Genomic DNA, 12,378 nt, shown 5'->3' with positions numbered 1-12,378 from the left:
GGGGTCATTTTTCTTGGGGTTCTCCACTGAACCTTTCTGAATCTTGAACGGGTTCGGGAGAACTCGGCAGAGATCGGGAAAACTCGACGAGTAGGTGAGCGCCTCGCTCCCGCGATATAGGATGCGAACCTGCAGGCTCAGGGGCGCGCGGGCTCGGGGGCGCGCGGGCTCCGGGCACGCGGAGGCGGAGGCAGAAAGCCAGGAAACGATCCGGCTCTCGGAGCCCGGCGGCTGCGCGGGCAGCCCGGTGGGGCGGGGCGAGGCAGCTGGAGGGGCGGACTCCGGGCATTGTGGTCAGGCTCGCCCGCAGCTCTCCGGCGCCGGGCCGCTTGGCCATGTCCAGGCTTAACGTGGTTTCGGCGGGGAGGCGGCTGGTGGTGAGCGGGAACAGCGTGACGGGGCGGCGCTGCGCGGCTGGAGCTGCGGGCTCGGGGTACGCGGCGGGGCGGGCTTGCGGGGTGCGTGGGACACTGCGGTAGTGTTCGTGTGGACCTTTCCTGGGAGTCCGAGCCTAGTGGGAACTTCATAGACACTGCGTGTGGTTTTTAAGGCAGCGTAGATCTGGGAGAGCCCAGAAAAAGGTCTCCCTTGCTGTGAGAACGATTTTGTCGCTCCGATTTCGATGCTAAGTCCTGGCAGTCCTGTCTCAGGAAGTAAACAGACAAGAGTGTTGTTGCTTCTAAATGCCAAGGCTTTGCAGCTAGTAACTCTGGCACCCTGTAAATGTGGTTTCTGGCTTGATTGGGAGCATTGCTTTTCTTGGGTTCCCTCCTTGGCATACCCTGGGCTGGCACACCAGCCCTGGCTGACCACACCTGACCTAGGCAGCTGTCAAGGCATATTAGCGGCATCCACAGCGCATCCATTCTTCCACTGTCTTCCAGCGATTTCCGGTGTGAAAGCGCTGATCACGTGATGTTAACTATTTGACAGGTTCTTAGAACTGTTTCCTATTGGATATGTCTGGGGTATATCCTGTCTTGCCCACTTACCACCTCTCAGCAGGTGTTCCATAAGTGGAGCTTGACTAGTTAGTGCTTTACCAATGTTGAGGTGAAGAGTTTATTGTGCATTCACTCTGTGCCTGCCCCTTTCCTTAATAGGAAACCTAAACTAGAAATTGAAGAGACTGCCTCAAGAAAGGCAGGGATACCTTTTTGGAGCTTTTTCCTTGGAGTGGAGTAATATTTCAGAATGCGCTTCCCTGTGGCCTCTCATTTTCTTAGAAAAGTTTATCCGTTGTAAAATGCACAGGTTTGAGGAGGAAAATGCTAAATTAGAGATGAAACAGATGTGGTTTTAGAGTTGCAAACCCAAATAGACTGGATTGGTGCCAACCAGCGGTCTTCTAGCCCAAGGCCATGTAGCCTTTTCTTCACTGCTTTGGACTTCACAAACTCAGCCAGCTTTTTTCCCTTAAAGCTGACTCCTTCAAAATAGGGCAGCCCTCCAAGTCTTCCACTCGCTCCTACCCTCTCTCTACCTGGAATAAGCACATGGTGCTTTTGATTTAGTGGTTTCCTTGTTTCTTGGGGAGCAAGGGCTGGTAAGGACGAACACACATTTAGTTGCAGTGATTCCTGCCTCTAACCCATCTTTGCCGTTACGGGAGGTGTCACTTGTTGCAGCCTACTAGAAGAGTATCCATAGTAACTATGTAGAGTAGACACTGATCATCCAGTGCTAACATGCACCAGAAAAAGCAATTTAACGTGGATTCCCCCCAAAAAAGACTGAAACATGATTTAAGTACTGTTATTTAAGGCATGCTTTGATTGAGGCCTTTGAAGTTTAAACTTAAAATAGCTTACTTTTATACTTAACACAATTAGCTGGTCATGGTGGCACACACCTTTAATCCCAGAACTGGGGAGGCCAAAGTAGGTGCATATCTGTGACTTTTGAGGCCTGGTCTACAAATAGAGTTCCAGGATAGCTAGGGCTGTTACGCATAGAAACCTTGTTTCAAAAGCAAAAACAAAACAAAAATAAAACTCCACAATGTTTCTATAAATATACCCAGAAAGAATTGCTTTTATGGAAGGAGGTATTTTCCCCCTTTAATCATAAGTATATCTTTAAGCTGGACACAGTGGCACACACCTTTAATCCCAGCATTGAGAGGCATTGAGAGACTAAGGAGAGTCTTTAAGTTCCAAGTTAGCCTGGTCTCAAAACAACTCAAACTCTCTCACTCTCTCTGCATGTGTGTGTACACACACACACACACACACACACACACATACATGTATGTATATGTATATATGTGTATATATACATATATATAGAGAAAGAGACATATATGTATATATATGTGTGTGTGTATATATATACATATATTTTTTTCCCCTCAAGATGGGGTTTTTAGCCTTGGCTTTTCTAGAACTCTCTTTTGTAGACTAGGGTGGCCTCGAACTCACAGAGATCTGCCTACCTCTGCCTCCTGAGTGCTGGCATTAAAGGTGTGTACCACCATGCTGGGCACAAAAATATTAAAAACAAACCATTTCAACTTTAAATTCTCTTTTTAAAAAACATTTATTTATTTCATGTATATGAGACCACTGCCTTCATGCACACCAGAAGAGGGTAACAGATCACTTTATAGATGGTTGTGAGCCACCATATGGTTGCTGGGAATCGAACTAAGGACCTCTGGAAGAGCAGCCAATGCTTTTAACTGCTGAGCCATCTCTCTAGGCCGAACTTTAAATTCTTTATTTAACCTTATTCCCTAGATATTTGAGCAGTTCTTTGTAGCACCTGCCTTTTTGATATTTTTGAAAGATTAGTGGTTTGCATCATGTCTGATTTGTTCCAAGGATGTCGTCAGGTTTTGTTTGCTAGTCAAGAAGAATGAGGGAATAAGATCCTAGGATTCATGGAAACACTTGATGATTAACTGGCCCCCTTTTTGGGTTTTGTTTTTTTCATCAATATTCCTGTCCAGGGAATACTTTTTTCATTTAATTTTTATTTTTTGGATTGAGGTCTCTTTACATAGCTCTGGCTGTCTTGGAACTCACTGTGTAAGCCAGGCAAGCCTTAATTCACAGAACTTTGCCTGCCTCTGCCTTCCAAGCGCTGGGATTAAAGGTGTGCACTACTACGCCTGCCTGACTACTTGTTCTAAGCTCTCAGGTGTTAGTTAACAAATGCTGAGGAAATGAGGGTCCTTAGAATCAGGAGTCATGCTAAGTATTGACACTGCGTCTAAGACACAGTTTTGCTTTCTGTATATGTCAGCTCACTTAATCTCCACAAACCCCTTTGAGTGGGAGTGATTATTTTTCTACTTGGTGGACTGGGAAATTGGGAACTTTAGATTAAGGTGGTTGAAACCCTTTATTCCTTCAAAGTCTTTGTAGGTTCGTTGCTTCACAGTGTCCATGACATTTTTTGCATGTTTTAAAAGTTACTATTTTACTTGTATGTATGTGTGTCTTTTAAGTATTATAAGTGTCTTGCAAGTAGTTTATGTATATGTATGTGTATGCCATATTGTGTCCATGTCTTCGGAGACAAGAAGAAGACATCAGATCTCCTAAAGCTGTATTTCCAGGTAGTTGGTTATGAGCTGGATTGATGTGGATGCTGGAAACTGAACCTGGGTCTTCTGCAAGAGCCACAAGTGCTCTTAATTGCTGAGTCATCTCTCTACCTCCCGCCCCCTCCCAATTCTGTATGTTTTCAGAAGAAATGCAAAACATCTTATTGCCAGTGGTCAGGCCTTTATTAGGGCAGGATATTTGATATTGGGTGATTATGAATTTCCTTAAGAATACGAATGTACTAAGCTTTAGGCACAGAGATTGGTTTTATCAGGTAAAGTTGATTGAAAGGCTTCTTAGAGAAGCACCCGGGTCCTGTTGGTGAACTGGAATTTTGAAATGATCGTGCTTTGTGTCTTTGGACATACGTGTATTTGAGGTTGTCTTCCACTGGAAACCCGTGTGCTCGAGGGTCACCTCAATAACTGTGCTGATCTTTTTTTCATTTGTCTCAGAATGGGAAACAGCACATCCTCGTCTTTGGGAAAGTCAGCAAGTACTCCTGTGAACCAGATCCAAGTGAGTAATGGGGGAGTTGGAGGGCGAAGAAATACCTTACATGCTTAAAACATTTACTCTTTGTCCAGCTTGATAAGAGTTTGGAAAATATATTACTAAACTAATATTTATTTTAAAAATTGGTATCAAAATTATGCTTGTGACAAGTTCCCTATAATTTTTAGTTAAAATTTCTGAAGTTTATTTTCTATTTTTTTTGTGTGTGAGAGTGTGATTTCTGTGTGGTGTGTGTGTGTGCTTGTGTGGAGGCCTGAGGAGGGTTACTCTGTGTCCTGTCCTATCATTATCTGCCTTATTCCATTGACATGGTCTTTCTCACTGAACTTAGAGTTAGGCCGGTAGTCAGTGGGCACCAGCAGTTCTGTCTCTGCTCTTCCTATCACCCCCACTTCCCAGAGCTGGGGTTCCAGGTATGTGCATCGCCACACATGGCTTTTTATGTGGGTGATGAATCTGAACTCAGTCCCTTGTGTTTGTGCAGATAGCACTCTTGTCTACTGAGCCATCTCTCTGGGCCTTTCCGCTGACTTTTTTTTTTTTTTTTTTGGTTTTAACATTAACATATCTAGGTTATTCTGAACTGCTAAGCACATTTTTTACCATGGAGCTGCCTCTCTGTTCATATTTTCACTTTTTCTTTTGAGGTGTAGGGTCTCCTTTAGTTGACCGGGCTAACTACTCTCTGCTCTAACTCAGGCTGCTCTTGGGCTTGCTGTGTTGCCTCCTCTTCCAGTGTAGCTGGGATTATAGGCCTGTCCTAGCAAGCCTGCCTGAATTTTACTTTTAATGAAATCCATCTATGAGGTTGAATTCTTTTTTAAATTTATTTCTTTTTTTATCGTGTCCATTCTGAGTCCGCTGTCGTTGATACCTAAGAATTAGGCCGTTCCGAGCCAGGGTTATTGTGTGGTTTTGGCATGAGCAGCTGTTTAACAGCTTTCTGGCTTTAACACAGAACCTACTGTGCAATAATTACACCATAAATTATTCTCCTAGGGATTCTGTACATGGTTGCATTCTCTTGTTTTCTTCTCTTTCACTGTCAATCTTAATTATTTCTGCCTCAGAACATTTGTGATAAGCTGGATGTGGTATCGTTTTCCTGCTGGTATTAGCACTCGGGGAGCTGAAGCAAGAGGAGAGAAAACCCAAGGCTTCTTTGGACAACACTTCTGAGATCCCTCTTTCCATACAAAAATGAAGACAAACCAACCCCTCAGAATTCCTCTTACACATATGTTTCTTCTCTTCCGGCTCATAAGGCATATCTTTGTCTTCCTCCCCATCTGCTGCTTATATTTTGTTTCTGCTCTGGACTGAGGGTGCAGCTCAGTGGTAGAGCATTAGCCTGGCATAAGCGAGGCCCTGGGTTACACACATAGCGAATCTGAGTTTCTTTTAGCTAACCTCACTCGGTTTTGAGCACAGCAGCAATGCAAGCAGCTTCTTGTGCAGGGCATTCTTTACTTAAAAGTACAAAGACAGCAGCATGAAATGTTTCAGTTAGGATTAGCTTGAGAGAAAGTCAAGAGTGCTTATGAGCCCCCTGGCAATGGGGATCTCTTCATTAGTGCCTTTCTGTGCCATGGAAGCACTCAGCCTGCTCATCTTTGCGAGTCTAAATGCTAGGCTCAGCTGCTTCTCACCTAAATAGCATGGTAGAAGATTACTGGCCTCAGGTGTGGAGTTTGAGGAAAAGTACAATGAGCCTCTCAGCCTCTGTTTTATCATCTGTAAAACTGATTCACTAATGCGGTATATTATCTTGTATGGTTGGGCTCCCTGTGATAGAATATTAAATATTATGAGTAAGCAGGAGAAAGAGCATTAAATAGATCACATCCATACATCTGGCTATGACTCGGAACACTTCTCACCCCTGAGGAGGGGTCTACTTTCTGAAGCACTTTGTCTGGGTTTTGCATGTTGCATTTTTTTTCTTCATCTTTTTTTTTTTTTTAAGATTTATTACTATTATGTACACCTGCACACCAGAAGAGGGCATCAGATCACATTATAGATGCTTGTGAGCCACCATGTGGTTCCTTGGACTCAAACTCAGGACCTCTGGAAGAGCAGTCAGTGCTCTTAGCCACTGAGCCATCTCTCCAGTCCTTTTTCTCATCTTGAAGTCACTGTTGACACTGTATCATGTAACAACCTCTTTGGCAGATGTTCAGGTGGCAGACTTGTCCATTGAAAACCTATGTGGAGGCCAGTACTTTTGGCTCAAATCACTTAGAGGACTTGGAAATCCACACAGTTAGAAATAAAGAACATGCTAGGTGGTGGTGACACACGCCTTTAATCCCAACACTCAGGAGGAAGAGGTGGGCGGGTTACTGTGAGTTTGAGACCAGCCTGGTGAGTTCCAGAACTGCTGGGAAAAAGCCCTGTCTTAAAAAACCAAAAAACCCCAAACCAAACCAAAAAACAAAATAAAACAAAACAAAACAAAACAAAAAAACAACCCCAAAAACAAAACAAAGAAACAAACAAAAATAAAACAAAAGAAAACATCACAGGCTGTGCAGGCATACACCAAAGGTAAAGGCCTGGAGAACACTGCATGCAATGCAGGCTGGTATCATATAGTCATTTTGGAAACTTGCTTCGGCTTCAAACCACCGGAGAAGCTTTTTTGGAAGTGGCTTTTCCAGGGTCACCTGGAAAGCATAGTTTAATATGATGGCTTTTAGAGAGGAAGCTATTGTCCAACCTTGGTGAAAGCTGTGCATTTTAAGGATAAATTACTTCCTTGAAACTGGAAGCCATCAGCAGAAAGAGTAAATGCCATCTGAATACTTCTTAAAACATTTGACAGATCCAATAGAGACGAGGTGTCTGGACTATAGGGCTAGGGTCAACCGAGACTCATGTCTCACTTGTTAATCAAGGGCAGCAGGTAAGTTACATTTCTTCATCTGTGTCTCAGTTTAAATAACATAGGGTGGACCTATATTAAGATTACAGTGAAGCTGAAATGACCTCATGACATATAGAATATACGGGAGTGTTTGCAGAGTAAGAACAGGCTGTCGAAATATACGAGAGAGGAAAAAAGGATGGACTCTTACTGGTTTCAGTCCTGATACCACTCTCAGGCATTGTATTGATATTTTTTTGCTTCTAACGGCCATCGTTTGAAGTGAATAATATCCTCAATCTACACATACCACAAATAGATAATAGAAAGTTAACTGGAGCACAGATTTGTGCTCTATACTCCAGAATCTTAGTCCTCCGGTAAATTATGATTTCATTCCAAAAGGTAATGTCTAAGATGAAAAGGCTTTACTTACTTACTTACTTACTTATTTATTTATTTTTAATTTCAGGAAACAATTTCTAACAATTGTGTGGTGATTTTCTCAAAAACATCCTGCTCTTACTGTTCAATGGCCAAGAAGATTTTCCATGACATGAATGTCAACTATAAAGTTGTGGAACTGGATATGCTGGAACACGGGAGCCAGTTTCAGGACGCTCTCCACAAGATGACTGGGGCGAGGACTGTGAGTGTGGCCCCCGGTGATGAGCCCGGAGCACCAGACTTGCATGATGGAAAAAGCAAGCCTGGGCTTTCTCACTTCTGTGGATTTCACATTGATAAGGGAATGGCAGAGTGACAAAGAAGCCAGCCTCATAGCATAGGAATCAGCACAGTTTAGTGTTTATGTTTACTCTGTGTGTGTGTGTGTGTGTGTGTGTGTGCGCGCGCGTGCGCGTGGGGGGGGGAGAGAGGAGAGAGAAAGACAGAGACAGACAGAGACAGACAGAGACATAGAGAGAGAGAGAGAGAGACAGACAGACAGGCTGGCATGAGGCAGCTGATGGTGTAATGAGTGCTTGTCTGTGGAACATTAAGATCTTTTTGGAGCTATCTGCAAGGTAAAGTTATCCTTCCAGAGCCCGGGCTCAGTCTCCAGGCCCTGTGCTTGTCTGTGTTTCGTACTCATTGTTCTGGTTTCCAGAAGTTTGCATATGAGTAATCACAAAAATACTAGTTATTGCTGCTTTCCTTCTCGTGTAAAGGTTTTTAGAAGACCTTGGTAAACATGTAGACGGGAACCACATAAACATTACTAATACTTACCTACCTTCCTCTTCTTCCCCCTCTTCTCTCCTTTCTGCTCAAGGACAGTTTTATTTGAGTTTAAAAGGAAAATTCCTGGGTCGGGCACGCTGAAAAGCTCAGTAGTTGCCTGAGGGAGAAGAATGGAGGAGAAAGGAAACAAAGCCATGCTGTTTAAGACAGTGCAGAGGCCAGCCCCGTGGGAGACAAGCAGCCATATGGCAGGGAAGGAGGTGTTGGAGAAAGGAGGGAAACTCGAAGCTCAGTGTGTCAGGAAAAGTCTACTAGGTTCTGGCTCACAGCCAAAAGAAAGAGAGTAAAAAAAAAAAAAAAGATTGTCTTGGATTTAAATCCTACCTCTTTTACTATTGCTATCTTGGGCAAGTTACTTTTCCTCATTCCCCTCCAAAATTGGACTAGTTCTGACACATATGATTGGGCCTCATTCATCTTTTGCTTATTCAACAGGTTCCAAGAATCTTTGTCAATGGATCATTTATCGGAGGTGCAACTGACACTCATAGGCTTCACAAAGAAGGGAAATTGCTGCCACTGGTTCATCAGTGTTACTTAAACAAAAGCAAGAGGAAAGACGTTGGGTGATGCGGATATTCACCATGACCAGTGAATGTTAGTTAACGCAGTCATACCCTTTACTTGTTTAGGATATTTTAAGGATTACCTTCATATGGATGATGCAAAATAATGAACAATAAATTGCCATGGACTCCTCATCTTGCTACTGGCCAGTTTTTGAGCATGAGATGGTCTATAAAACTGAAGGGGGTGGAGTTACACCAAAAGTAAAGAACATTTATTAGGAATGTATTCATGAATTTTCCAATGAAGAGGAAGTAAGTCCTTGAAATTCTTACTCCATGTAGTATTTAGGAGTTAACATCTCACATTCACTAGCTTCCAGGAGTGAGGACTGATGTGTGACTTCCCTAAAATTTAATGGGGTACAGGTGTGCAGTAGGTTGGGATACTCTATCATGACAACCCTTTACACGATGTTCTAGATAATCAGACATATTAAATATGTAGGATGGAATGAAGTTTATAGTTGTGAAAGGTTCCACTGTAATGAAGATGGACTTTTCAAACAGTTGAGAAATGAATTTAGTCATACTGTCAGTTGGAATGTTCTGCATTCCAGTATGTCTAACAGCTATTGGATTTTCTTTTTCTTTTGGAGACAGGGTCGTTCTATAACTTGGCCTGGCCTCAAACTCACATCAGTCCTCCTGCCTCAGTTTCCTAAGCTTGGATTACATGCTGAACCACCATGCCTCAGCTTGGAAATGTTTAAGGCAACCAGGTATTAGATGGATTTTAGACTAAAGGTCCCTGTTATGTTTCGAATGTGCCTCATCACAGACTTCATGTGTTGGAAACACATGAGATGGGGCCTTTAAAAAACGGTTAATCACGAGGGCAGATAGATGGGTTGGTGCTATATTAAAGGTCTGGGTAGTTATCACAGACGGTGGTTCCTGATGAAAGGATGAGTTTGGCCCCCTTTCCTCTCACACACCTGTGCTCTCACCCTTCTCCCTTCTGCAGTGTCATGATGCAGCAAGAAAATCTTCACTAGATGTGGGCACATTAACCTAAAGCTTCCCAACCTATGAACTATAAACAGTTTCTTCCTCAGAAACTACTTGGTCTCAGGTATTCTGTTTCAGCAGCATAGATGGGTAAGATTGTCCCTAAAGTCACTTCTAATGTTATCTTACTATTTTCTAACTAGGGATACACTGTTTAACTGCTTTCAGTTTCAGATAAACTTAGCAAACCCTTTAAGACGTATTATTTTAAAAGTGTTGAGTATTTCCAATGTTACTAATCTGGTCATACTTCCAGCCTCTGATCATCAAGCATTTTTTTAAGTGTTGGTGAAAGAACGCATTTCCTAGTAGATTCCCAGAGTGACTTTGGACAGATTACCACAATCGGAGCCTTTCTCAGAGGTAGGAAGAACATGGACCTCCCAGAGCGGGTGCTTCAGCTTTCTGGTCAAGATGGACTAAGGAATGATGGAAAGCTTTGAGGAAGACAGTGGCTGGTTGCCAGTGAGTATCCTACCTGGGCTGCTTCTGCACATTGGATACCTTGACAAAGTGAGAAGTTAAATTGCTCTCCTGATAGTTCATTTAAGTTGTAATGTTGGTAGGAAAGGAAAATTGCATACTTTTATTCTTTTATTTTACATTATGTCATGAGAAAGTGTATATTTTTGCTATGTTGTAAAATTCATGTTAGAGATTAGAGGGAGCTTGTTATGCATGAGAAAGGTAAAGCTGTCATTGTTGTCACTATTTGGATATAAGGCCATAGGCAGGTTACTTAAATGCCTACCTACACTGATAAGGTGATAATATGGTACTTGGCTTTGAGGAAATTTTGTGTGTGGTATTTAGACCTGGGCCCAGGGCCTGAATATTAGGCAGGTGCCTTACCACTGAGTTATACAATGAATACTTAGGAAGAATGTTTACTAATTAGTGTTTCCTAAGCTTGTGGAAAATAAGAGGATGATGGTACTTAAAATAATTAAAATGCTAGTTAAACTAAATCAGTCCTAAGAATAGCCTTATCATCTGAAGTCTCAAGAACACTGAAAGTAACAATAGGGTATCTTGATTTTCATTTATAATTTTATTTTAAAAAGAAATAAACTCTTCCAATGCTACCAGACGTGTTGAGTTTTATTAATGACTTAAAAAAAATTCAAAAGGAATTAATTTGAAAACTAGGATTCTCCTCATCCACAGATGCTAAGAGGTGAAAGAAGTGAAGGAGTCTGACCTCACTGAGGCAGAATAACTGTCTTTGCAAAAAGACTCAAGAAAGTAACAAGAAAAGTCTTTACCTCTCTGAGTAATTAAATGATGCATTCGGGATGGCTGTGTGGATAAAAATGCTTGCCAGGCAAGCCTGAATATCTGAGTGAGGTCCCTGGGACCCACAGTAGAAGGAGAGAAATGACTCCTGAAAGCAGCTCTTGACTTGTTCATGTGTGGGGGCTTGCTCTCACATAGGCCATGTGCAGGCATATGCTTGAGTGTACAAATAATTTAAAGGATTCAAGTTAGAAAACCACACATATACACCAGACACAATGTGAGGGGTGTGTGTGTGTTGGGAGGAGGGCTGCGTGGGGAGCTCAGAACAGCTTTGTGGAGTCAGTTCTCTCCTCCTACCTTCATATAGGTTCCTGGGACAGAACTCCAGTTACCAGGCTTGTGCAACAAGTACCCTTTCCCCCCTGAGCTACCTCTCAGCCTAAAGGATACAATATTTATTATTTACTTTTGCTTTTTGGGATAACAGTGTTTAAGAGGAACAGCATCCAGCACGTGCAAGGTTCCTGATTTGGTCTCCAATATCAGCACCTGCAGATTCCTTTTGATGCCTGGCTAAGTTGGTTTTTAAGGTTTGGCTACTGAAGGGGAGGGAATATATACAAATCTAGGAGCAGGACAGATTTCCAGATCTATTCTGGAAGCAAGCACTGAAGTTAGCAGCTGCCCTAAAGATGACAATCTCGGCCAACATAGAACTTTCTGTTAAACTCTTTATGCTGCTTGCTTGGGGGAAGGAGACCAGGACAGGACCACAGTTTATGTTAGTAAAACTTAGGGGAACTTCTTAGTGGTACTTTATTACAGCAGGGGAAAGCAATTTTCAAATCCCTGTGACTTAGCAGGTAGGTGAACACTGAGTGGAGCCTTGGGTCTTCAGAGTGTATTGATAAGTGCAGATTGTAAGTCACGTGGAATGGAGTTCAGCATTGAGACACTGTGCAGAAGCTACTCTGAATCAGTGTGGTTTCCTTTTGGACCCCTCAGGTCTTCTAGGTTTCTCACCTGCCTAGCCAAGATGTTGAGGAAAAAAGAGACTCCAGGCTACAATGTTGCTTTTTATTTTGAGCCGGTCTTGCTCTGTTGCCTAGTCTGACCTTAAACTCGATATTTCCCCAAGGGTTCCTGAATACTGGAATTATTAGGTATGTACCACTATGCCAGGGTTTTGATGTCTATAGCATTGACACATACTCTCTTTCCCATACCATATCGGCATAAAAAGGGTAATATGACTCTGAAGGAAAACCTACTTTCAGAAGGTAAAGGCATTTGTGTCAAGCCTAAAGACCCATGTCTGATGCCTGGAACCCACATAAAGGTGGAAGGAAAAAAGAACCAACATCACCTATTTTAACATGCCACT

At 42.7% G+C, this 12,378-nt stretch overlaps 1 protein-coding gene across 1 annotated transcript; it reads left to right on the top strand.

Annotated features, from left to right (window-relative positions):
• The first annotated feature begins 183 nt into the window (after nucleotides 1-183).
• GLRX2 (glutaredoxin 2) lies at nucleotides 184-10,809 on the top strand. Its single transcript, XM_084796497.1, is given in 5 exon segments — nucleotides 184-433; nucleotides 4,007-4,070; nucleotides 7,409-7,585; nucleotides 8,614-8,713; nucleotides 8,716-10,809. Coding segments are annotated over 5 exon segments (504 nt in total). The 5' UTR covers nucleotides 184-335; the 3' UTR covers nucleotides 8,781-10,809.
• Nucleotides 10,810-12,378: the final 1,569 nt, after the last annotated feature.

The sequence above is a fragment of the Acomys minous genome (assembly GCF_964271855.1).
Source record: "Acomys minous genome assembly, chromosome: 1".
Classification (NCBI taxonomy): domain Eukaryota; kingdom Metazoa; phylum Chordata; class Mammalia; order Rodentia; family Muridae; genus Acomys; species Acomys minous.
This window is presented reverse-complemented; position numbering and strand designations above follow the sequence as displayed.